General features: G+C 40.1%; 1 protein-coding gene across 1 annotated transcript in view; it reads left to right on the top strand.

Annotated features, from left to right (window-relative positions):
- The first annotated feature begins 603 nt into the window (after window positions 1-603).
- cttnbp2 (cortactin binding protein 2) overlaps window positions 604-26,477 on the top strand; it is a 94,686-nt gene continuing 68,812 nt past the window's right edge. The window contains exons 1-2 of the mRNA XM_063479095.1: window positions 604-884; window positions 10,455-10,562. Of these exons, the coding sequence (XP_063335165.1) occupies window positions 756-884; window positions 10,455-10,562 (237 nt within the window). The 5' untranslated portion in view covers window positions 604-755. The remainder of the gene's footprint in view (window positions 885-10,454; window positions 10,563-26,477) is intronic.

The raw sequence follows: 26,477 nt of genomic DNA on the forward strand, positions 1-26,477 counted from the left end.
TGGCCTCTGTGTGCTTCGTATCTGGCCAGTATTTAGCCAGTGTCCATCTCAAGCGCTATATTCAAGATCGTAGGGTAACATGCAGGCTTCCACAAACTAGCACCGCTTCTATGTATTTTTAATGGATTAATTATAAGTTAATAAGAATGCATTAGCTGATGAAAGATGTATTTACATACTAATGAAACTATATTTACTAATACAACATTCTATTTTTGTATTAAAGAATCAAAAAAAATACTTACTGTACTTTAATGACTGTTGTGTTACATGAACACCCAGCTCTTTATGACTGTCAGGTGATATCATTGTAATGCATCGCATACATGTCTTGGAGATAAGGCAAATTTTAAAGGATTTTGAAATAACAGTTTACAGTAAATAAAGACATTTTTAACATCTTAATGTTTATTATAGTTACAAAAGGCCCCTGATCAAAGTTTGGAAAGCGCTCATTTGTTGATTTTATAGCTACAGTGGTCAACAAATGCTGTTGTCAATCAGCCTGTCAGAAAGCACCTCCTTTCCAGTTGGGAGCGCACCGGGTCTTCTCATCTGGATTTTACGCGTAGCTCGGTCCACGCCCACACTGCCCACCCCCTCCCAGCTGCAGCAGCCCGCACGCATTCAGTTGTAGGCTTTTAACGACGGACACTTGTCGTCTTTTCCCCTCACTTCAGATTGTCAAATCTCGTTTGTCTTTCCTCTTCCATGGCCGCGCGTGCTGAGATTTGCGTTCAGCAGTGCAATAGTTAATGAGTGCCGGATGCGCCCTCACTCCAGCAGACCGCTACAGTACGAAGATGGCGTCGGAGGGAGCCAGCGGAGAGCAGCCTCCCCCGGTACAAACACTGGCAACCACCGTGCTGGGCAGCGTTGACACGGTAGGAAGCTTTGGGAAAAAGCGAAAGCCACACGTGTGTTTTTATCGGCGTGTTCCTTTATCAGTCACCCGGGAAAGAGGGCGAAATGTCGCGCGCATCTATTTTCGCACGGGCTCGTGAAGCAACAGCGGTGGCCAGCGCGAGCCTCGCGACAATGTCTGGGGAAAAACAAGGGCTTCGTCTCTGCTTGGGCTGATGAATAACCCATAATTACTCTCAGTAGCCTCCGTAAAAGCCAGAACAGTGTTGGTTTTCCCCCAGCAGTGAATTCTTTTGTTCTCCTCTAGCGGCTGCTTTAAAGGCAGGCATCCCTCAGTTGTAATGTAATCGTGTGCTTGATGGAAGAGAAAGCGTCGGTGGCTGTACAGGTTGATATACAGTATTACATTGCAGTAAATGAGTTAATGCGTAGAGACTTGGAGCGAGCTGTTCGCCTGGCTGCAGGAGACTTAAAACTGAGTATAGATTTATTAAAGCTGTCGTTTGCTCCCCCAAAGCTCCGCCGCTAGAGGTGAAACCTTTTTCATTCCATCTTGATTTTGTCTAAATTTTTCCGCAAACGATGAACACTTGGCATGTGGAGCTAAGTGTGGTGTGAAAGTGGTTTATTTAAATTGGCAGTCCTTAGAGACCTCACAGGCTTCCATAGATCAGACTGTCAGACCTGAGGACTCAAGGCTTAAGCTTTTTTTCTTTTTTTTCTTCAAGCAGTCCTTTGTTATCACCAGCTGGTTTTGGGTTTCACATGTGTACAAGCACCTAGTTGTGATTTCTCTGTGCCCTTTCTCAGGTCACAGCAGCCCAGCACCCCCTATGTGCAAATGGATCGGTCTGTTGCCCCAGCCGGCAGTAGGCCATGAAACCTTCCCGTCCTTTTGCTTGTTCCATGATATAACCTGTCTGACTGCTGTTATTGACTGGAACCCTGAGGCAGGATGAGCAGTGACACTCTTTCTAGTTTGTCCTTGTTTCAACTTTGTTACACATACAGCAAGTTTAGAAGAAGAAAAAAACCTCTTTGGATGAGAGTTTGAAGAGGTAGGCTAGTGGAAATGTGTGGTGTTGCAATAATAGAACAGCAGCCACAGTCCCCGAGGTGGGTGGGTGGTAGTGTGGGTGTTGAGGAGATGGTGGGAGAAGAGCTGTGGGGGTGAGTGGAGGGCAGAGCCAGTGAAAAGGAAGAGGAGGGGGTGCTGGCCCCGTTCACCATACACCTTTCTAAATTGGTCTTAATTTCAGTGACTCAGCTGGCATAGCTGGGAGTACTGTGTCAGCCAGCCCCCACCCCCTCTTGAGCGTGCTCAGTACTGCCTGGAAGCTGCTTTACATTTAGCGTTGAGGCGAACAGGTGCGGCGGAGACATGGGAGTCAGGCAGCCACCTCACCTCTTCAGTACCAGTGCACTCTCCCTTTTCCAGGTTCCAGGGGGCTTCCGCCTCGATGGCCTCCCACTCCCCCCTTCTCACCACCAACACCAACACCATGCCTGCAGTGGTTAAATAAAGCACTTTGCTCTTTGCTTACCCCTGTCAGACTCTGTTGTTGGCCTGAGCAGGGGGAAGTTTCTCGTTTGTGAGGATTCTGAAGTGAGGGTGGTTCAGAGAGGCTTTAGAGGTCAGTGAAAGGCACTCTGCCTGTCACCTCCCACCCATTTAATAGATGTTAGTGAATCAGACAGTATGTCTAGAAACTGAATTCTTTAAATGTTTCATAAAAAAACATGAGCACATAAACAAACCCGATTAACCCAGAGTGAACTACTTAATTGGGCAGTGCTGGGAAATTTTGCTTTTAAAAGAAACTTGTAACTCTACAGGATTGTCACTGAAAAGTACGACATTGCCTACAGAGGACGGTCAAGTGTCATTGTAGAATAGTTTTGTGTTACCAGATATACACCTTTGCAATTCCTTGTGGATGTTGTCCAGATGTTCTAACTTAGACCTTTCTTTAAATGATGTAATGACTTGAAGGAAAAGTTGATTGATGTTGGTAGCATTTCCTTTACCAAATCAGCAAACACTGTTGTGGAGATGCTGTACTGCAGGTGTGGTTGTTAATTGGAGATCTTTGCTGCTGCCATGTTCAGAATACTGTAGATTCTGGTAGGAGAGAATTGTTAACCAATGTCAGCTCTCTCCTCTTTTTGCAGCAATAAAAAGAAAACACACAGACTTGAAAAGTAACTAATTATCACATTACTTCTGTTGCAAAGCTGTGGTATCACATTACCTGATACAACAAGAGATGTAACCTGAGTACTCTGACAAGTTAGTTTATAATGTGTTATCCTTTCAGGAAAATGAAGCTAGCGTGAATGTTCAGTTCCTCAAAAGGTCACTTGAGGTTGACTCCAAAAGCGAATCAATCCCCATAGACTTGCGTATGAAAAGGTCCAAATTTACAAAAGTAAACACACATTTATAGCACAGGTATAGCCAGTTGGTGTGTGTTTAGAATCACCACTACTAATTGGAGTCACTAAACTGGACCTCTTCACTATATTTATGCCTTTTGAAACATTTTAATTGAATTATCTGAAAAGCAATATGGCTTGCTGTGTGCCACTGACCATTTAAGATGTGTTTGTCAGTGCCTTGCTGTGGTGCAGTTTATAGGTACAACTTGCTAAGCCACCTTCTAGCATTAGCTAATAATATGGTAACTTCCGGTACCAAAGAACTAACATGTTGCCAAAGTTGAGGCTTCAAAATGTGGAGTCTGAAACCAGTAGGTGATGTCACAATAGTTATAACCATCTTTTGCATACAGTCTATGGTTTCAGCATCAGTGTCTGACTACTTGTTTTGTTACAATCTGATAATGCTGTTAATTAAAGAAATATGCAAAATATTCCTTTAACTGTGACAGGATTGTCCCTCATCTTTAAATCTTACCTTTGTTGTCTGGCAGAATTGTTGCGTAACAGCAGCCTAAGAGTGGCCAGTGGTGTTTATGGGGGATATGCCGCCATGTTGGACGAGTGCCATTAACATGAGTGGCTGTAATGTCGCTGCTGAAGCTTCTTCATGACAACAAATTTGCTGTGCTCTGATATGGGGGAGTTCAAATGACCATGTAAACAAGTTGGAGAAGTCATCAGAAAAGATTAAACGTTATATTTTTACAACCTATTAAGCGGGTCATTTCACTCAAATTACAGTACAAAAATACCTCTTCTCATGTTTTCCTTTGGAGGTATTCAGTCATAAAAAACTTCAGTCAAGTAAACTTACACAGGTTGGAGCCTTACACAGTCAAAAATAATAAGAAAATTCTCGTTTTGCTCCAGAGGTAAATGAGAAAATAATGTACTAGTAATTGTGATTCTCCCAGTTTGGCAGCATTTCCATGTTGCATGCATGGAATGGCTGTCATGTCATATAGTTTTGTGCTTGCAGGACATGAGTATGTGAGAAACTTGCAGGACTAAGCAGGATTTTGCCAGCAGAGCACAGTTGAGGAGCGTTCAGAACGAGCAGTTCCCTTCCCTTGTGGCTTCAAGTGAAATGACACAGACCTTATTAAGTGGACTGGGGCTAACAGCGAATAAGCCTATGAATGCTGGCAAGGCTGCTCATGCCCTTGGTGCATGGCTCACGGCTCATGGAACAAATTAGAGTTTGCTTCTTCCCTCACCTGATCACTGTGCGCAGATGCCAGACTAACCCCCCCACTAACTCTACTGCTTTCACCTCACACCACCCACAACCCAAGGTCTTGTGACAGGAGGACACCAGCTAAGGGTGGACATCCATCAAGGCCCCCTGACTCATCCAATTTTTTTGAGTGGTGAAAACACTGCCGGGAAAGGGGAACTTGAGGATCGATTGGAAGCCTTGATGCGAATGAATCAATCCCACAGAATCTATTCTGCTTTTTTTTCCAGTCTTCAGGATAAAAACATACTTTGACTAAACTGTGATGTGATTGACACACTACTTTTCAGCTTCTTGTTCTGAGAAGAGAAAGCCTCTTCTCACCAATACGGGCCTATCTAAAAGCTTTCAAAGACAAGAGCGTTCCTTTATAAGGCAACATTAGCTCATTTGTCAGTTGTTCGAGCTTGAACTTTCTCTATTATAAACAATGCCATTAGAAGACACACAGAGGTAGTATGTTACAGAAATCTCTGATTCTGATGTTCAGTCATATTCCTTGTGAGAGTGCTCTGTAGACATGTGCAAGACTTTGATGAAATGAAGAAATGTTGGCGGAGGTTTTGAAGGAGGATACTAAATCAGGTTTAAATGGCCGTCTGACAACTGACACCTCAAGAAAGAGCAGGCAGCAATCAGTCTGATGTAGCTGAAACACTCTTGCTATTCTCATTCGTTAGTTGCACTGAACAAATAGCCTAGTGAAAGGCTTCTATATTTTGCAACTGGTTGTGGTGCTTTTTAGCAGTTGGTTAAAAGAGGCCAACAAGGTAATTAGAATTTCTTCTGTCTGTCTTCTTCCTGGGAAGTTACATCATTGTATTTATTTAGCTGTCTGGCTAAAAATGCCGCTCATTTTTCTCACATTGGTTTGACTTGAAAAGAAGACAGTAACTTTAAAGGCTTCTTAACAAGACATTTTGACACTTTGCTTTGAAATGCTGTCAGATCTGTTGGGTTATTCAGGGACGTGACCAGAGAGTAAAGTAAAAGTAAAAGCAACAATGCAATGTTAAAAATGTTTTCCCGTGCACTGAAGCCCCAAACATTGCTGTCAACAGAGCTGCATGTGAGAGCTCACAGTTGCTCCCTAATATGAAGTCTGATTATAGTCATGTGCAAGCAAAGCACCCCACACAAACCAAATGAATGTTTTTTTTTTACTGTACTAAGAACACATCTTAATCAGTATTTCCTGCTGTGTGCTACATGTGACGAAGGGCAATCTTGGTCACTGTGCTGACTTGATTCTCCCAAAATTCTGTGGAGTTCACTTCAGATGTTCATCACACATGATGAAGCACGAGTAAAATCACAATCAGTGTACTTTGTTAATCCCAGGGGAAGTTATGTAAAGAAAAAAAATTACTATTAGCAAAATGTATCAGGATTAAAAAGGACTTTGTTGGCACAATTATCACAGCAGCATTATCAATCTCTAAATTATAGGCTGGAACATAACTGTATTTTGTAAACTCCAAAAATAAAGTTCTAATTTTCTTAAATATTTCTTTTATCTTTGTAGCATAAATAACATGATTCAACATCAGGCAAAGCAAGAAGATCAGAGAACAAGTGGACTAATTCAAAAAGAGGGCAGAGGCAGTACATAGCAATTTTAGAAGTTGACCGGAAAAGGCTTGAGGGAAGCATGAAGTGCTCTGGTTGCTCACAATTACAGCCATCTCCACCCATTGGCCCTGCAGTTACTACTGACCAAATAGGTGCTTAATGACCTACCCAAATGTAATCAGACCTTAATGGCTTGGAGATAGGATGGCTAGCCTGACTTTAGAACTGCACTTAATGAGACCAGTTGGAGACTGGGAGCAAGTAGAACATTAGTTACATCGGCTAAAAAAAGGCGCTCCCATTGGCTGCTAAAGGTAAAATATCCATCAAGGTCTAAACTTTTCTTGTCCCAGATTGTAAACACGTTAATTTTATAGCTGGAATCACATACGGTGGCATCCAAAGTGGCTTGCAGAAAGACTTGAATAATTCTTTGATGAATTTTGACTGCTACAGTGAGCCTGCCACACTAGGGCTACAGTGGACAGGATATTGTGGCAAAGGTATTCAAACTGTTCACAGATGGCAAAGGCTCTTTCTATGTGGCAGACACAGTTAAATAGAGGCGCAAAGCTCCACTCCTTCATTACGCTGATAGAGATGAGCAAGATCTATTCTCAACCTTGTCCAACACTGGAGCATCTGCACTTTATGATGAGGCGGTTACTACGTTGAATGTTTACTTTGTGCCACAAATTAAAATTGCCATTGTACACCAAGTTTTCTACAGACTTTGAAGGAACCAAAGAAAACAGTGCAACAATTTGTAATGAGATTATGTCACACTACCAGAGACAGTGAATTTGGTATTAATGTTAATAACCAAAACAAAGATGCAGTAGTAAGAAACCTGCTCCTAGTGGTGATGGAAAGGAGAAATCCAATAAAGTGTGTTACAGATATTAACATAGAAACCTGTTTGCAAAGAACTCAATTGCACAGTTGGAGGACAAACATGTAGAAAATGCTATGGGGAAAAAATATTTGGGTCTATGCGTTTGCCATTGGAGATGGACCAAACGAAGGTCACCATTACGTGGGGATTATACTTTCTGCTTTCGCAACATTGCTAGAGTCCACTTGGGTCCTGGTAACGTAAATTTTGTTGTCAAATGGTTAGCACAAGGTTGCGCGTGGATTTCTCAGCAGAGTAAAAAACATCCTTTGTTTGCAGAGAATTATGATTACAATCCAGCTAGAAACCATTTCTCCGGGGAGTTGACTTCAAGCCGATTTCACAGATGTGTAACAGGACAGACTGCTCTGCTGGCGGCTCTCCAGTTGTCGCAGTCAGCAACTGAGCAGGGTCCCAAGCTTTAATGGGTGGGGTATATCTCCTCATATTAATTAACTCTGGTGCATCCAGCAAAGTAGTGGATGAAAGCACATTATGCAGATGACCAAAGCATAGCAAAATATTCTGACGTTGGGAGGAAAAAGTTTTTAACCACTTTCAGTAAGACACCACACAAGGTAACCAGCAAGGATGGTAACACTGTGGTAGTTTAAGTCAGTGGTGTGGTGCTACATACTTGCAGAACACTACATTTATTTAAAAAAAAAAAAAAGAATAAATATTAATTACACTGAGGACTGCCCTACAATCTACCCACAAGTGCATCAAACCAGGGTCACGGCACAGAGTGACACTACTGGAAACACACCTCAGACCTTCTCACTTTAAACTTGAGAGGCTTTGCAGGCAGATCTGTTAGTCTCTGTGCCTCAGACACTGCACAGTATCCAGTCTCTGAAGTGCATCGTTAAGCTCATACATGGATGTCTTGTTCAACTCATCCACGTATCTGTTGTTGCAGCTTAGTATGCTATGTTGCAGATTTTTTTCCATTAATATGGCCCAACACTCATACTATAAACAAGACAACTCGACTTGTGTGAAGTGTTTTCGGCTTGGCGTTGTGTACCTGGAGTCAAGTGTTTTGACCAATGCACAGAATCATATATTTAGAGATATAAGATGTAGTTGCTGCTGTTGTCTTCGTGAGTCTTTATTATATGGCGTGCTGCAGGGAAAAAACCTGTTCTAACGTTTGAGTCTGAGGTTTATTTTGAGCACCTGACTTTTTTTTTTTTTTTTTGGTTCTCCTTCTTAAACTCTGTCCATACTCTTTCATGAGTCTTGCATAGTTGGTAGAAGATGTTTGCACAGTTCAGTTTTTTGCTGCCTATCAGACTTTTCATAACCGAACCATGTCCTTGCTTCAGAAGTAACCTCTCATTCAGGAATGAGCTCCCCCATTAGTTTTGGCTGGTCTTTCTGTGGTGCCGTGGTGACTATTGCAAACTGTCATCTAAAGCAATGAAAAAATATTGCAGTGAACAGTGTGTCAAGATATTATAATAATGGATTGCATTTATATAGCGTTTTTCAAGGCACCCAAAGCGCTTTACAATTCCACTATTCATTCACACACTGGTGGAGGCAAGCTACAGTTGTAGCCACAGCTGCCCTGGGGCAGACTGACAGAAGCGAGGTTGCCATATCGCGCCATCGGCCCCTCTGGCCAACACCAGTAGGTGGTAGGGTAAAGTGTCTTGCCCAAGGACACAATGACCAGGACAGAGAGCGCGGGGATCAAACCGGCGACCTTCCGGTTACAGATGCGCTTCCCAACCCCCTGAGCCATGGTAGTTTTACTGGATCTCAGTGCAGCATTTGATACAGTTGACCACAACATATTACTCAAACGACTGGAGAACTGGGCAGGTCTTTCAGGAACTGTACTAAACTGGTTCAAAACATACTTAGAAAACAGGAAATACTTTGTATCAATAGGTAACTTCACATCTGAGCAGACAAGTATCACATGTGGAGTTCCCCAAGGTTCCATCTTGGGACCCCTTCTGTTTAACATTTACATGCTCCCACTGGCACAGATTATAAAGAACAACAAAATAAACTATCATAGCTATGCAGATGACACACAAATATATATCACAATGTCACCAGGAGACCGAGGCCCTGTACAGGCTCTTGGTAAATGCATTGAGGAAATTAATGACTGGTTGTGCCACAATTTTCTCCAGCTAAACAAAAACAAAACTGAAGTAATAGTCTTTGGAGCCAAAGAAAAACGATTACAGGTCACCAGAGAACTTCAATCTATACACCTAAAAACCACAAACCAGGCGAGAAATTTGGGTGTAGTGATGGATGCAGACCTAAACTTAGAAAAACACATTAAGACAATAACAAAATCAGCTTACTATCACCTCAAGAATATTTCAAGGATAAAAGATCTGATGTCTCAACAGGACCTGGAAAAACTAGTCCATGCATTCATCTTTAGTAGGCTTGATTACTGTAACAGCATCTTTACAGGTATACCTAAAAAATCAGTCAGACAACTACAGCTCATTCAGAACTCTGCTGCTCGAGTCCTCACTAAGACCAAAAAAGTGGACCACATCAGTCCAGCTCTGAGGTCTTTACACTGGCTGCCTGTCCGTCAGAGGATAGACTTTAAAGTTCTGATGCTGGTCTATAAAGCTCTGAATGGTTTAGGACCAAAATACATCAGTGACCTCCTGACCCAGTATGAACCTTCCAGATCCCTCAGGTCATCTGGATCCGGTTTTTTATCAGTTCCCAGAGTCAGAACCAGACACGCAGCACCTGCATTCAGCTTTTATGCTCCTTATATCTGGAACAAACTCCCAGAAAGCCTCAGATCAGCTGAAACACTCATTTATTTATTTAAATCCAGGTTGAAGACTCACCTGTTCTCAGCTGCTTTTGAATAAAGCACCAAATCCACACTTTTAAGCTTAAATTTCAAAACTTACATTTTAACTACTGATTTTATCTACTGTTCTGATTTTATCTACTGTTTTGATTTTTGATTTTATATACTGTTTTGTTTGTTTGTTTGTTTGTTTGTTTGTTTGCTTGTCTTAATCAATTTCAAATCATGCTTTTTATTTGTTTTTGTTTTTAATGTCTCTGTAAAGCACTTTGAATCACCTTGTTGTTGAATTGTGCTATATAAATAAACTTGCCTTGCCTTGCCTAAAAGGAAAGAACGCTCTAGTGTAAAGGGTGATGGTTAAGGAAAAGAAAAGCTAGAATTAAATTTCATTTATATAGTGCCATCACAGCACAACAGTTACCTGAAGGTGCTTTATATTGTTAGGTAAAGACCCTAAAATGAAGGGAAGGGTTTGAAAATGAAACGTTCAACCTATTTAAATCTGAAAATGATTAGTAATCATGATCTCAGTACTGACCAAAATAAGTCAGATCTTTGCACCAATTAAGCAGCCTTAATTGATCCTATTGTCTCTGACTGTCATGTGTTATCTATGGTGTTTGTTGCAGAAATGTGAGTTCAACATGGATAACCTGAGCAAACCGGAGCTGCTCACCCTGCTGAGTATCATGGAGGGAGAGCTGGAAGCCCGAGACCTGGTCATAGAGGCCTTGAGAGTGAGTCCAAACAACACATACATAACACTCTTACTGTCTATGCAGTAACAAGATTGCCTTTGTTAGAGGCTTCAAAGTGACACTATTAGCTGTAATTGTGATCCAGAACTGCATTGGTATCAGTTATTATGAATGATCATGACCCTTCGGGGTTATCACATTCTTTGTCTGCACCCGGGAACCAGTTAGGCTAGCAATGATAACCGGATGAGTAATGCCCCTGTTTGTGGCACTTCAAGGTTTGTCTTTGTGGACTGTTTGCTATTACACCAAATGCACTGCTTTTCTACTTAAATTTTTTTTAACTACAAGCCTTATTTACCCACTCACATTCATGTAGGTGCTATTTTTTTATACCTAAGCAGTTTCTAACATTCACACACACACTCCTGATGGATGCATCAGGAGCACTGGGAAATCGATCCCCCAACCTGGCGACTGGTAGACGTCCAACTCTACCTCCTGAGCCACAACTCTGTTCAAATTGCCATCAAACTGTGAGGTTTTCAGTTATATGCTCTAATGCGTTCACTGGTGATTGTATTTGTGCCTATATGTTTATGAATAATGGCAAGCCGATGAAGGTTGGGATGAGTGTTAATGGGACAACATATTGATCTGTGGTTACTAAATGATGAACCTGTGTCACCCTCATGCTGGAGGTTGCTCGTTGTCTGCTGGGGCAGGAGTTATTATTCCTCTCTCTCTCTGCAGTTCAGTATTTGGGTCATCACTGTTTGTCCACATTCTACTTTAAGGGTTTTTTTGGGTTTTTTTTTTAAAGAAGACACTCAAAACAAGGTTGAGCTGCAGGAGAGGAGAAGAATCTACACGTGCTGCTTGGGTGAACTGGTGACCTCTGGGTTGTGCGAAAGGCTTCTGTAAGCTTTTCTGTTGCTATTGTGTGTATGTGCTGTTAGCAAGCTGCTAATCTTTTCCACAGTTTGAGTTTCTCTCTCGCAGCTCTTCAGTTACCAACCTGGTTGATGCTGAACAGCTTCTAAACAGCTCAGCATCTATACTTTGCAGTTTACTAATATGTTTAACTCAGACCTTCTCTGGGTCGTCTGTCTTTTTGGCCATTGCCCTTTCTTTAAATTTAGAAAAGTCTGCCACCTGTTCTGTGCCTCTTTGTGTTGCTGGCATTTGTTTGTTTTTTGTCTTGCTCCCTTGCTGCCACTTCACCCATGTTTTCTGCTGGCATAAAGAGTCCCTGCAGGCCCTATCTCCCCTGTGGATGGATATTCTATGGAGGTTTCAATGAAATAAGCCTCCTCTCTGCCACCCTCACAACTCTCACAGATACAGTGAGCCTATTTGCTCTGTCACAGATGAGCCCATCCAAGAGAGAGAGATTAAAGGGGAAGGAATGGACACTGACGAAGAGAGTGAGAAATGATAAGAGACAGAGTTAAAGAGTTAATAGAAGTAAATCTAGAGTGAGACGCCCTTCGTTGTGAGTTCAACTTGAAGCAAAGACAATGGAGGGTGGGGGAGATGCAGAAAGACGAATGGAGGCCTCATATTATCTCCGACAAAGCAGGACAGTGTGACAGAGTGGATTATACCCACTCCCACTGAAATAACCAAAAGAAAAGCATGAGCTGAGCCACCAGCTGCAAGGCTGCCAGTGACACTGGACTGTGCATTATTTTTCTCCCCCAACCCTCCACCAATCAAGCTAACCAGCCTTAATGGTCAACATCCCTAAAGCTCCTTAGACTGGCTCAGTTACAGAGCTACACAGAGAGCTGAACCCTCAGCTCCTAATGTTTTTTGCACAGGTTCAATGTGTTGCAAATTCCCTACTGTACTTCTCTGATTCCACACCAAAAGTTTGGATCAAACTTCCTTGGCTTGGCATGAGTACAGTGATCATTTGTGGTGTTTGGGTGTCATTAAGAGGCTTTGGTGGCGCAGATTAATTAGCGTGTGGCTAAAGCTGGCTGAGCTGCCATATCGGGCTTCATCCCGGAGAAAAAGAAAGGAGGCTGTAAAGAGATTAGCCAAATGACAGAGATATCACATGATTACCACAGCCGACGGCTACACAAGTCACCTATTCTTCTGTGCCAGGAGCCTTTCAGGGGGCATGTGGAAACTGCATCTTTACACCGTTCTCAGTGCAGGAAACAAACTGTTTTTGTCAGTGATCACAGACCATGGACATAAGGTCCATTTCCAGAATGATGTGGCTGCTTTCACCATTTTTACTGAGAAGCTACTTGAGTCACTATGGATAAATTTTCCAGCCAGAACCAAGATGAAGTCTTTGGCTTGTAGCCAGTGGTACTTTCCCACTAACACAAAGAAATTGTTTTACAAAGACACCGTTTTTAAAGCCTCTTTAGCATTGACGAGAGAATAGATGTAGGAAATCTCAAGGTCGTTAAATCTCTTTAATGTTCTTGACATTTCACAGCCTGTCTCTATTTCTACACTGGCTAGAAATGAATGTTTTGAATAAAAGAAAGGAAAAGAAGAAGAAAAACGTTTTCACACTAGATACTAAAATAGTCACTTAGTTTTGTTTGTTATGCTTTCAGATGTTCTCTTTGCATCAGTGTGAACTGTCAGATAAATACAACCACAAAGGAAAAGGCATTTGAGTTATAATCATGATTTACATTTAACTACAAAATCCTCCATTGCAACATCATTATCAGCAATCAAAACACGAGTTCAAGCACAAGTAACACACTCCTCATATTGTTTGGATGTGTTCACTACGAAGGATAAAAGATTTCTGGTCACGAGAAGTGAATACTGATAACACATTATCATCATAAAGAGGTTGTGATAGATCACTGAGGATTGCCTCCCCTTCCCCCACCATTCGCAACTCACAGGGCTCACATCATATTGTGTTGTTGCCCACCTGCAGTTTTATTGGACATAAATCTATAGTTCATTCTTATTAGCTGCGTGAAGAATAATCGTTTTAATCTTTTCTTGTAAATGACACTTGTGTTTAATTTAATTTTTCATCAGTCAGTGTCCATAGATTCTCATATTATTTGACACCTGCAGTACATTCACCATTGATTGTGTGTTTTCTTCTTATGAAATCAAAAATCTTTGGGTTCTTTTGGAGTTTAGCTGAAGAAAACTAGCATGACACGAAGAAAGAAACTCATGTAGATAGGCACAATACTTTGTTTCTTCTGTAATCAAATGAACAATGACAAGTTATTCCTAAATTCAGAGGAAATACTTTTTTGTTGTTGTTTGACTTTGTTATTAGCATAACAATGAGCATCCACTGAAACTGTGGTACATTAGTCAAAAAGTATTCCAAAGGTATCCATGTGATGCTTCTGAGAGTCATCTTTAGCTGTGAAAAAGCAAAGTGTAGAGGTAGATAACCACTACATGAGTGTGAGTGTCACCATGCAATACTACTATTATATGGTTTTATTTGCACAGATAGACTTATAGTATTAAAATGAGCATTATTCTACACAGTTTACAGATTCTGATTCTATTATCAGTATCTCTTGTTTCATCGATTCTCACTGGGCTTTCATTCGCTTTTAAGCAGCATATCAAGGACCATGCATTCTGCAAATTAATTGCATGCTGTGTGGTCAAATGTTTGTGCCTATTGGAGGTATTTCCCTTCTTTGTTGTGATCAGTGTTGTCAAAAAAAAAAATCTGTCAAGAAAATTCAGAGCACTATGCACTATGTAAACCAAACACTCAGTGTGCTCTGAGAAGCTCTGGACAGTCGGACAGTTTGTCAGACGTTTTCTCGCTGTTATGTTCTTGGTCTCAGTGGGACAGAGAGATTGTGCTGATGAAAGTGTGCAGATTGGACGCCTGTGATGTCGTGAAAAAAAGATTTGACGGGATGATTTCACTGGCAAGAAGCAATTATGTGCAAGGCCATTGGGGGAAAACATCCCAGTAAGATGCCTTTAAAACACTGCAGACAAGCTCTGAATGAACGTTATTGTCTGTTCACATACAAATACAGAAAGGTAACGTAATTAGTCATTTTAAAATGCTCATCTGGAAGTTGGCAGTTATATTACAATATGTCTGTTCTGGCATTGAATAAAAAAATAAAAAATTCAATTTATACATCATTCTTACTCAAATCTCTGAAGACGTCATTAATGATTGGAAATTGTTTCCTCCTTGCTGTTTACTGCAGTTTTAGGTCAGTTGGAGGAATATGCAGTTTAACCACTTGAGTGGTCAAGAAGGGCTTGAGCCTGGAGAAATGATGAATGGAGTCAAGATCTTGACTTGCTGACATTTTAAGGTTGGGTGATGCATTAAAAATTTTCCATCCGGTTACATCAAGCCAGATTTACAGTCCCATGTTTGTTTCCATTTGAATGGCTCTTGCGACTGGTTATGGGAACCAATGCAGTGGCTATGAAAACAAACTTGTGTGCAGTCCTCCAAAAATGTAACAGTGGTTGCTCAGTGGTGTTAAAATGTTTTCTTTAAAAACATAACATTTTAATTGGGCAGGTAAATACAAAGTTTGTTGCTTTTTTGACAGATAAACCAAAAACCAATGAGCAGTTCATTCAGAAAGAATGTTTTTTCTCTTTTGAATCTTTATTATTGCTTTTTAATAAGAGAAAAGTACTTCTTATCCGATTAATCGATGGAATAATTGCTAGGTTACTCGATTACTAAAATAGAAAATAGCTGCAGCCTAGACAGTTCTGTGCTCTGCTGACAGTTTTGTATCTTAATATGATGGGCCAGACATTTGGTAGTCTTACTCACAAAGCTTTATCAATCCTCTCATCTGAATCCGCAGCCAACTACAAATCAACACTTAAATGAAGGTGTGTAACATATCTTTGGACTGCTGGAGGAACCCAGATCACCCAGCAGAATCATGCCCAGATCAAGTTACATACCCTGGGCACAAATGTTTTGGTGGGCCCTAACCAGTTTCTTTTGATGATCATCTTTTTTTTTTTCTTTCTTCAGCTAATAAACTTATCATGCAGAAATGTATACGTACATTTAGACAGAATAGTTTAAAGTACAGAACACTGTCTCATAGAAACAATGAAAAATATACATCACAATACAACTACAAGTATTTTATAATGAATGGAAAATGACTCAGCCAATGCCTTTCCATGTTTTTTTACAAGGATAATGTATGTTTTGTGTGTGTGTGTGTCTGTGTGTGGGGGGTGGCTGGGTGGGTGGGTAGCTTGATTGGTGGAGAGTTGGGGGAGAAAAAAAAAAGGATAGTCCAGTGTCACTGGTGGCTCAGCTCATGCTTTTCATTTAATTTAAAGGACGCAACAAAAATAACGTTTCTAGAGTAAATTAATCTTATCTGCTTTCACTTTATATTTGGTCAAATGCCCACTGTTTTCTGATATAACACTTTAAAAACTAGACGAAAATTTGTAATTATCTGTTTTGTTGCTTCAAAACGAATATGTCCCTTTTTTTGAAAGTGCACCTACTTGCTCTGCGGTCCAGTAATTGGCCCTGAGGGGTGCACTGTGTACCCCTCTTTCTGAGAGTTTAATGCATTAGTCTTAGCATGAATTTTGTCCTCTTGAGGTGAATTTGAATAAAATTCTTATAGATGTGATGTTTGTTAATCCAGACGGGCAGCCGGCATTGGCGCCATCCGGCCTCATACAGGCATGCTTCCTTGGGGAGTCATGTGATTTTACCATATGACTAATAGATACCATGAATCTGCTGTCAGCAATGGGTTCATACATGCTTAGCACAACACAACACATGCCCTGAGCCATCAGCTTTCTCCAGCGTCACGTTATCTTAGACCATCTAGCTATTTAAGGCATGCCCTGTTGCTGGGCTTTTCCAGCTCCCCCTCCTACATATCCACTCACTCAGTAGTGTTTGACATGTACATCCTCTTTTATCTCCCTTTTTGTTCATGTAAATCTTGTATTTTAGACATCCTGCCCTCCCTTTTTGTTGATCTTTGTCACTTGCTGCTTCTTTGTTTCTATCTCTGTTCTTATCTGTTTGGACAGACAGCAGGGCAGCTCATTACTCATCGTTACCGTCTTTCATGGAGTCCCTCTCCCTCTTCATACAGCTTTGAATTTCTGTTCTTTTGCTGCATCCCACACTCTGCATCTCTCTCTATGGGCTGTACAGCTAATCCAAAATGTGTATTAAAAAAACAGAGTGCGCACTCTGAACTGCAGAAAGCTGCAATTTTCTTTTTTCCCCTTCACCGAGAGATGCTTCAGAGAGCTTCCCCTACTGCTTTGCAAAGAAATATAAATCAATGAATGGAAATGTCTTTTTTTATTCAGACCAAGCTTCATCAGCATGTCCACCTGACCCATCTTTTTTGGTGGGGTTAGTAGGTATTGGAAATGAAATTATGATGAGAAAAGACAAGTCATGTAATTACTTCATTTTCTTCTTTATTGTGCTATCAGAGCATGTGCTGCATAATTGCCAGGGATTTATGTGACTGTTTAGAATTAGGCTTGATGCAACAAAAGAGCACATAATGTGCGACTATGAACTGATAACTGCTTTTGAGCTGATGTGGACGTATTTAACATTCAACCACACTTTACAGAATTCTAGGAGGTTGTAAGTAGAACAGAAGATTTCATAATTTAGAACAGAGTGATTTAACGGTCGATTAATTGTTGAATTACTGCTATTAGATATAGCAGATATTAAATAATCTGGAAAGGTTTCTCAGAATTACTGATTTTGAGTGATAGTTGGTCTGGACTCTGCTGCTATGAATCCTCTAAGCAGTAGAGTTTTATTTACATCCTAAAAACTGTCTAGCATAACAGATCAGCTATATGTGAGAAGGAGGAGTGTTTTTCAAGTATTCCTAGTGTTGGCAAGCAGTGATGCTAATGCAAAGGCTTTGGGAGTTAAGCATTTAGCTACATTTGGGTGGCTATAGCTAAGGAGGTAGAGCAGGTCATCTACTAATCAGAAGGTTGGGAGGTTGGTGGTTCAATTCCTGACTGTCAACCCCCATTGAATGCCAAATATCCTCTGGCAAGATACTAACCCCAAGTTGCTCTCTGATGCATCCATCACAGTGTGAATGTTAGGTAGAATGCAATTCTGCATAGGAATAGTGCTTGTATGAATGGGTGAGTGAGGCATGTTGTATAAAGTGCTTTGAGTGCTCTGGGAGAGTAGAAAAGCACTATATAAGAATCGGTCCATTTAGCTCTTTCTCCTCAGCCTTTTGCTTATTTGAGTCATCATGCTATCAAACACTTTAATTTGGAACCTTCTAAAGTGGCATGGTGACATAGTGGTAATGTTTAGCCATAAAGCACTGACAGGCTTGTGCTCGTCCATGCTCTGCAGTCAGGTAGGTTAACCCTTTGTCTCCAGTTTCAGATACATCCACAAGCCAATCAGCATCAGGCTGTGATCCGTTTGCTGCCTAACAACCAGACCTTCCCCACTTCTCCAGCCTTACTTCACTCCCCCGACTCGTATTACACCACCGTCCGCTGATATGCTGCTTAGGAATGAGGCTGCAAAGACACAGCCACAACTGCCAACCCCCGTTTCAAGGAAACTGGTACAGCCTGATAGCGGGTGTAGCCTCTTTCTTTTGGCTTTTTATTTTTTGTGGGTGGGATGATTTTTGAAGTACTGTCAGTCATTGCAGAAGATGGATCCAGTCCCGTGGGGGTGGACTGTCTCAGGGTTGAAAGAGCATGTCGGAGTGTGTGTATAATGTATGTAGGGCAGCGGCTAAGAATCGTTTCAGTTATTTATATTTTTGGCTTTTATTTCTTTGATTAAGTAGGAAATTTCTATTCCATTTAAATTTCTCAGTATTTGATCAACAAAATATATGCATTATACTTGAGCCAATGAAACCCGTATTAATATACTTAGTGAATAAAAATGTTATTACCACATATGCAAACATTTGGTCACTAATTCATCTGTGAAGAAAAAAACCCTTCTTGTCTAAAACTGCTTCGATTGTTTTAGCCACACTTTGTGGATCATTTCAACATGCCTCCAGTTCATGAAGCAACTTGGTTATGTCATTGCAGCGCCATGTATTTTTAAACACGCTGATCTTTCTAGCTTGTAGGGCCAGGATATGGTCACAGAGAAGAGTGGCTCCTATAAGGATAGCCTTCAGATTTAATTCCTTTATCAATGAAAAATATGTAATGCTGATAACTGATTAATCTTATCAGTCAAATATTAATTGGGAAGAACATTTATTAGTTTTTTGTGTCATGTATAATGGTTGCTGATGTCTGCCTTTGGGTCTTCACTGTGGTATCTTTGAAGAAGTCAACGCTCCAACGGCTGCAGCAGGGTGCTTACGGATATAGATACAAATGTGCAAACAATTTGAATATGAAGCTGTCAGGTAGGAAAGAAAGAGGGAGTCCCCAGAGAAGATTCATGGACGTGTTGAAGGAGGACATGCAAATGTGTGGTTTTTGTGGGCCATTCATGTACTGTATTTAAGTATTGTTCTGTTGTCTATCCTGTGGGGCTGTAATTTGGTAGCACTATATTAAATCCAAATCCCTTTGTTTAAGACTTTAAACTAGTGTGTTTGCTTAAAAAAAAAAAATTAAAAAAATAAATATATATATATATATATATATATATAAATGTGTATAACGTATAATTAGCTGTAAAACCTAAACATTCGGGGCATTCTGCTGAGCTGAAAGGTTGATGGACTTATTAACTATTTATACTTATTTGGTCCGTGTGCTCCTGCAGGGGGATGTATTACTGTAGCTGCAGAATGTCAAAGAAAAACTACAAAGTAAAAATAATTAATAACTGTTCACAGAATATATATATTCCTGCTGCGTTATTGTTAGGCTATCCATAGACACACATTTTTCTATGCATCCAAATCCCACATGGCAGGCAGTCCTTTTTTTGGAAATTGCATCACGTGACAAAATACTGGAAACAACAAGAGCTGCTGATGCAAACACAAATAACAGTAACCTCTACTTGTATTATCCGACCCCGTATAAAGGATTTATTGAAGCAAAATTACCAAAAAAAAAAGCATTTATTTAATTTTTTAAAAACGTTGTTATCTGGTGGTTCAGCAGCCGAACCAGAAAATGGAACCATAATTTTATATCAACCCATCCCTAGTGTTCTTCTATAAATTGGTTGTTTAATATTTACACATTAGTATGTCTGTGCTATGTGTGGCCCCGTTAATCGGTAAAACTCTTTGCTGTGAATTGCTGTGGAAGTAGGTCATAGCAACCATCCCTCTCACTATCTTCCTCTCGTAATCCTCTCCCTCCCACCCGTATATCCCTCCTCTTGCTGCTTATATGGGCCTATATTTCACCCTTTAGTCTTTTTTTCTCTCCATTCTTTCTTTACATAAATTTATAAGATAGACTGCTTTATGGAAGCTTTTATGGAGAGTGCCTCACAGCACTAAGAGTGCATATATTTAAACCATGGTTGGCCCCGTGGGAATCAAACCTACAGCTTCAGCCTGGTTCCTGCCACTGGGAATGTGGAATGACAGTTTATTTTGATATTTGTGCTGTCAGCGAGGAAGTGGCAATATTTCAGTTTACCAAGTCTGTGGTGTAATCTCTAGACTGTGTTCTTTATCTGCTGAAAGAAGTTTGATTTACAAAGATGTAGAATATCACCTCCCATTTGAGAAAGTAAAATCAATGTTGTTTTTTTTTCATTTGAAAGTTTTGTCAGTCTAATGCTTGATTGACGGTTTTCGTTTTCATAATCAGCTTTCCTTCCATTTTGAAAGTGAACAGTAACTGAATTCAGTTTTTAATACTGGAAACCCTGCAGCTTTACTGTCACTGCTGATTTGCAAAGCTTATAAGGGCGGAGGAAGGATATGTGAAGAAATCACCCCATGCTGGCAAGTCAGCTTTTCTCTGGATGGTTAGATTTTCAGATGTGTGCTGTCTCATTTAGTCAGGGTGGGCTGCTTGACTTATTTCAGTCTCAGTTTGTCAGTCAGGCTGATTAGATGGGGTGCCTTTTTTCCTTGATTTCGTGACAAAAACAGCCGGAAGGTAAGGGCGGGGAAATCTGTGCACATGCTGCAACTCCATTAGCATGTCATTCATTTCTATCTCCCTGTTTATAAAGAGGCTGACACAATAATGATGCCAATTTTCAATCTCAGAAATGACCATTTTCTCTTTGGTTAGTGTAGACATATTATACTTTGGCCCGTGCGTGGGGCTGTACCACGTCAACGCGTTAGCGCGGTTAGCTCGTTAACCCGTTAGCGCCATCCAGCCCCACGCACGGGGCGATCCGTGTTAACTCGCAACGGAGATTTGCCGCGTTAATGCGGTTATGATGTTAACATCATTTTAAAGAGATTAACGCTGACAGCACTAGTATGTATGTATGTATGTATGTATGTATGTATGTATGTATGTATATACGGTTAAATTGGTGGATGTCTCTTAGAGCTGGGCGATATATCGAGTTTTTTAAAAATATCGATATATTTTTATACGAGATGTAAGATGTGACAATATCCTTTATATCGATATAGTCTATGTTACGTTTGTAGCCAAGTACAGGATAGGGTAGGGGAAGTTAAAGTAAGATGGAGAGAATGGGCCAATAGCTAGATTCGTAGGAGGGATAAAGTGAGTTGCGTGGAGAAGAATGACTGGAGCCACAGGTAAAGTTGCTTTGAATTGTATTAAACTATTTAGCAACAATTTAACAGCACTTCATGAACAGGAATGAAAACATGAGATAATATACAGTCACAGCAATAATAATAACAATCAGAATACGATCTGAGCTCAGATATGTCAGTCTTGCCGGCTTAATAGTCAGTGTTCAGTCAAGTCAAATCCAAAGGTCAAAAATCTGTGATTGGTGCGATTTCGTCCTACCGCACTGTTGCAATTGTTCGTGAGAGAAGAGCAACCTGCCCTTCTGGGCCAACTCGGAATGGCTGTGGTTCGGTTCAAAGGGAAAGGCTCGCCATCTTCCTCGTCAGGAAGAAATCCAGGTCTCACGATCCCACAAAAAAAACCTAGCCTGTAAACAACAGGGCTATTACTAATTCAGTTCACACACTATAGTGATGTATATGGCCATATGAGTAAATAATGCAAGTGCTATAACAAAACAAGCACAAAACATTAATTCTAATTTCTAACTATAGTCTATACAGTGAATCTTAATCATGAATGCAATCTTTAAATCACAATCAGCTTATTCTATCATCAAGGTGCACATTTCTATCAGAAATGATAAATAAACCATGAACTATGGTAGATCATTTTTTATAGTACTGCCCCTTTAACTGAATTACAGGAGCATTGCTTTGCACTGCATAGCAATGAAGCAATATGTTAATTACAGTCAATGTACAAAATAAAATTACCAAAAAGTACACAAAAGCCCACAGGCTGTAGTTTTACAGTATGTGGTAAGGCATTGGCACAACAGGAATATGCAGGGATATCTATACAGTGCTGCTCGAGCATCAAATGTAACAAAAATAAAATAGATTCATGACCTTTAAGATCAAAATTAACTTATCCCATCATCTTATTTTAGTGCATTTAATATTCAACAAGTAATACTAGAACATCATCAGCACACAAGCTGAGTGCTCAGAGTGGCTGAACTCCGTGAGAAACCCCGTGTGTTCTCCCACAGTGAAAAACGTGGTCAGCTACAGCTACAGCTATGAGCATTAGGCTAGTTAGCTTTTCAATTAGCCTGATTCGCCCAGTCCCAGTTTAACTCACCAGCACGCTTCTAATGTTCAACTCTCAGAGAGGATCTTGTCCGTTTCATCCGCACCCGTGCAGATCTACAACATTGAAATTGGGCCATTATATTCCCCGTTAACTTCTTGTTAGCTTTTTAGCTTCAAGGTTAGCTTAACAGCTTCCGACTCACCGCGATGGTTTCAAAGTCCAAAATGTTCACAACTAATCAGGTCCGGTTCTCCAAGGTCCATGCAGGTCTCCGGTATGGATATTTGCTCAATTTATCAAGTTTATGGTTATTTTCCAGCAACAAGCTTGGCGGTGAAAATCAGCGATGGTCTCGTGCACCTCCGTCTCTCTCTGTGTCTGAGCACAAGTGACGGTACAGAGAAGGGGAAGGCGGGGCTTGTTACCTCCTAACCAGTAGGGGGTGTTAAATATACTCTTTGGGGTTTTATTCTTATATTTATAGTATTTATCTTTTAATATTGATTTACTTTATCTCAACTCTGTGATTAACAGAGTAATGATGAATCAAAATTAACAATAACAATGCTGTATTGCATTACTGAGTCATGTAAACTCACTGGGTTACACGTTATAATTATAGTTGCGGAGCCGCAAGTTTGCCTCTCTTTCGTCCACTTTTGTCTTTACGCAACGTTACTCGACCTCGCCTCTCCTTCACTGAACACAACTCCCCCTCCTCCCCCATCGCTTCACCTGCAGGCAGCGAAAGGTGGACACGGCAAATCTCCGTTAACGAGTTACTGCGCATCGCCCGTGCGTGGGGCTGGACGGCGTCAACGTGTTAACGAGCTAACCACGCTAACGAGCTAGCCACGCTAACGCCATGCACGGCCTGAAATCCTTTCATTTTCTCAAAAGTTGACTGCGCGCCTTTTGTATGAATTCTGGTTGTGCTTGATGACCGCGAACCGATTTTATGTGGTACACGGCGCTCAGCAATCTGTCAAAAAATGTTTTAGTTCGACTTTGGTAAGCTACGGAGCTGCACCGCTTGATGGATTGTGGGAGCATTACAGCTACCGAGGAGCCTCGCGGAGTAATACGTACTGTGCTTCAACGTAATATTACCGTATTGTGTGTGTATAAGGACCATAAATGGCACCTGTTCAGAGACACGGTTACGAAGCGGATTTCAAACTCCAGGCTGTCAGTCACGCAGTAGAAGTTGGGAACAGAGCAGCTGTGAAATCTGTCTATGTTATTATGCTCAGCATCTGTTAGTTTACATTTTGACTGCACAATTGTGAGCTCTTTGTTATGCACAAAACAACATAGTTTTCTTTTATTTATAGCGCATCATTATTTAATAAATGCTCATAATTTATTTTTGAGTAGTTTTTTTCATGTACATCTATGCTGTATGTTAATAAAAGTGCCTGTGTGACATCTGGGACACAGCTTTGACTAAGAACTCTCTTTTTGTTCTTACTTTATGGCTTTAAAAAAAATATCGAGATATATATCTTATATCGCCATCCAGCTAAAAAATATCGAGATATGAATTTTGGGTCATATCGCCCAGCTCTAATGTCTCTAATATGTGGCACATCCAGAAGTTAAGCAAGAATCAGTTGCTCTGTCTTGATGATCCCACAGTTTTTGCTGCGTTGGTGTCTGTAGAAATAAAATCCTGTTTCTTGATTTTACCTCTGTAATTCTGTATAGCTCATCTTCACATTGTCACATTCTGATTCTCATGTTTGTACTTTGTTCTTTTAAAAAATGTTTTTAGGGCAGTAAATTTTACTATTTTGTGCCTGAAGCAGCTCAGTCCAAAATCTCCCTGTCACACTAGTCTCTCTCTCTCGGTCAGTTGATTTGATGACATGGCTGCTCTTTGATGTGGGCTGAAAGCTCTATGAACACTCTGGCCCACATGACGAGATGGATAAAGAATCAGAGTTGGTGCTACAATTGCAAAAACTGTAAACTCTGCTTGCCTTATCTGACCCAATCATCCCTGTATGAAAGCATTATTAGAACAAAACTTATCAACAGCGCAAAACTGTTTGTCTTCACAACGGACTTTATGGTTTGAGCTACAAAAAACAGATTTATTTTTTGGGGGGGGTCGCAACTTTGTCTACCAGGGAGTTGATTGGGAAACTTAAAATGGGACAATCAATGGGAAACCTTCCTTTTTTGACAAATGTTATTTCATTAAATATCTTTGGGTTTTGGACTCTTGGTTCTTCAAAACAAGCAAATGGATTAATTTGTGTGCCGTGCTGCACCGCTAAAATAATCTCAAACTCGGTTCTTGAATCATGATGACAGGACCCCTCTGAGATGTGGTGGGAGGGGAGATTCACATCGTTGATATGCTGTGGACAGTGTGATGCAGTCATGTCAATGTGGACAAAAATCTCTAAGGAATGTTTCCAGAATCCTGTTGATATGCAATGAAGAATTAAGGCAGTTCTAAAAGCAAAAAGGGATCAAACTCAATACAAGCAAGGTGCAACTAATAAAGTGGCAGGTGAACATATGTGCATGCTTACTTGTAGAGTTTTCTACTGTTTATGATGTGATTGAGAGATGTCATTAAAACGGACATACAGGCAGAGGCGGAGCCAGACATTTTATACACTTGGGGCTTAGCCCTTAATTAAGCAGCAAGGCAGAACAAAATCAGGGCTGTATCAAGACACGAGGACTAAACCCTAATTCAACCAGACCCAGAACTGATCCGTAATTAAAACAGGACTACAACAGTTCAAAATCAGGACTACTTTAGGACTTAATCAAAACAGAACCAGAATCAAAACTAGATGATAGTAGCACTGAAAATCATCATAGACCTGCACTACACTGGCAACACCTCTTTATTCTGGTAACATGAGACTGTATCTTCGAGGCTTGAGTTTTGCGAACCTATCAATAACCTATCAATGAAAACAAGCCTGCATAACTTAATAAATATAGAATATGAAAAATAACAAACCTAAAAAGATACACTAGGTACTAGATGCATGTTCTGATGAGTTTTGGCAAACAACCATTTGACTAACATGTGTGTCTCACCTGGCTCTTGTTCCATCTCTGTTCTGTCCTCATTCTCCTCTCCCTCTCCCTCTCTGTTCCTCTCTCTCCCTCTTTGTGCTGACAATCAAGCCAAACACCAACATCATCAAATATACAGTTGAAACCAGACATTTACATACTCTTCAGATAAAAACACAAACACTTTTTAATTGTAACATCAAGTCAGACTAAATGTTTATTTTTTTAGATTGGTAAATATAAAAAATTTATTTGTTAAATTTAAGAGTAAAGAGAGAAATTGTATGTATTTCTTAATTGCAAATGGCACCCAAATTGTATTTATAATTGAGCCACACTTATGGAGGTCCACAATTCTTTTCCTGGTGTTTTGGTTGATATCTCTTGATTTTTTTTCCCATGACAAAGAAACAGGCTCTGTGTTTTGGGGGTGCCTTATATGCATCCACAGGTGTGCCACCAATTTACTCACATGGACTCTACTAACCTATCAGAAGCTTCTTAAGCTCAGAATGGAATCGTCTGGAGTTTTCTTATTAATTAAAGACACAATAAACTCAGTTTATATATATATATATGTATATGTATATATATATATATATATATATATATATATATATACTCCTACATTTGATGAAAGTGATAAAAAATAGACAGCTCTCTCTCTCTTTATTCTGACATTTAACTAATTCAAAAGATATTTCAATATTTATTTATCTAAAACAAAACAAGTTTACTCTAAATTCGTGTTTAACAGTTAAAAAAAAAAAAAAAAAAAAGTTTTTATGTTTTTTCCCTAAAGTGTATGTAAATATCTGGTTTCAACTGTGAATATACTGCTGTGTATTGAAATTCCTCTTGTTTTGCATAGAAATATATTGAACAATAGCATAGTAATAAGCAATAGCAATAATAATAAGCATAATATATAAAATAACATTTACCAGAATTTTTTTCTTTGAAAGAAGCCCCTTATGTCTGATTTAGAGTGCTTTGTTTAGCCGTGGAGGGTAACAACTGAAAATATGAAATAAACACACATGTAAGCTAAGACTCTCTAAAAAACAGCATTGTTGTTCGGCTTTTCATTTCGTCATTTGTTGATTCACTCGAAGAGCAAGTAATGTAATATGGGTCAAGTGATCAGTTTGATATCAATTTTGTACAGTACGAATG

This window comes from Pelmatolapia mariae, linkage group LG7, assembly GCF_036321145.2.
Source record: "Pelmatolapia mariae isolate MD_Pm_ZW linkage group LG7, Pm_UMD_F_2, whole genome shotgun sequence".
Classification (NCBI taxonomy): domain Eukaryota; kingdom Metazoa; phylum Chordata; class Actinopteri; order Cichliformes; family Cichlidae; genus Pelmatolapia; species Pelmatolapia mariae.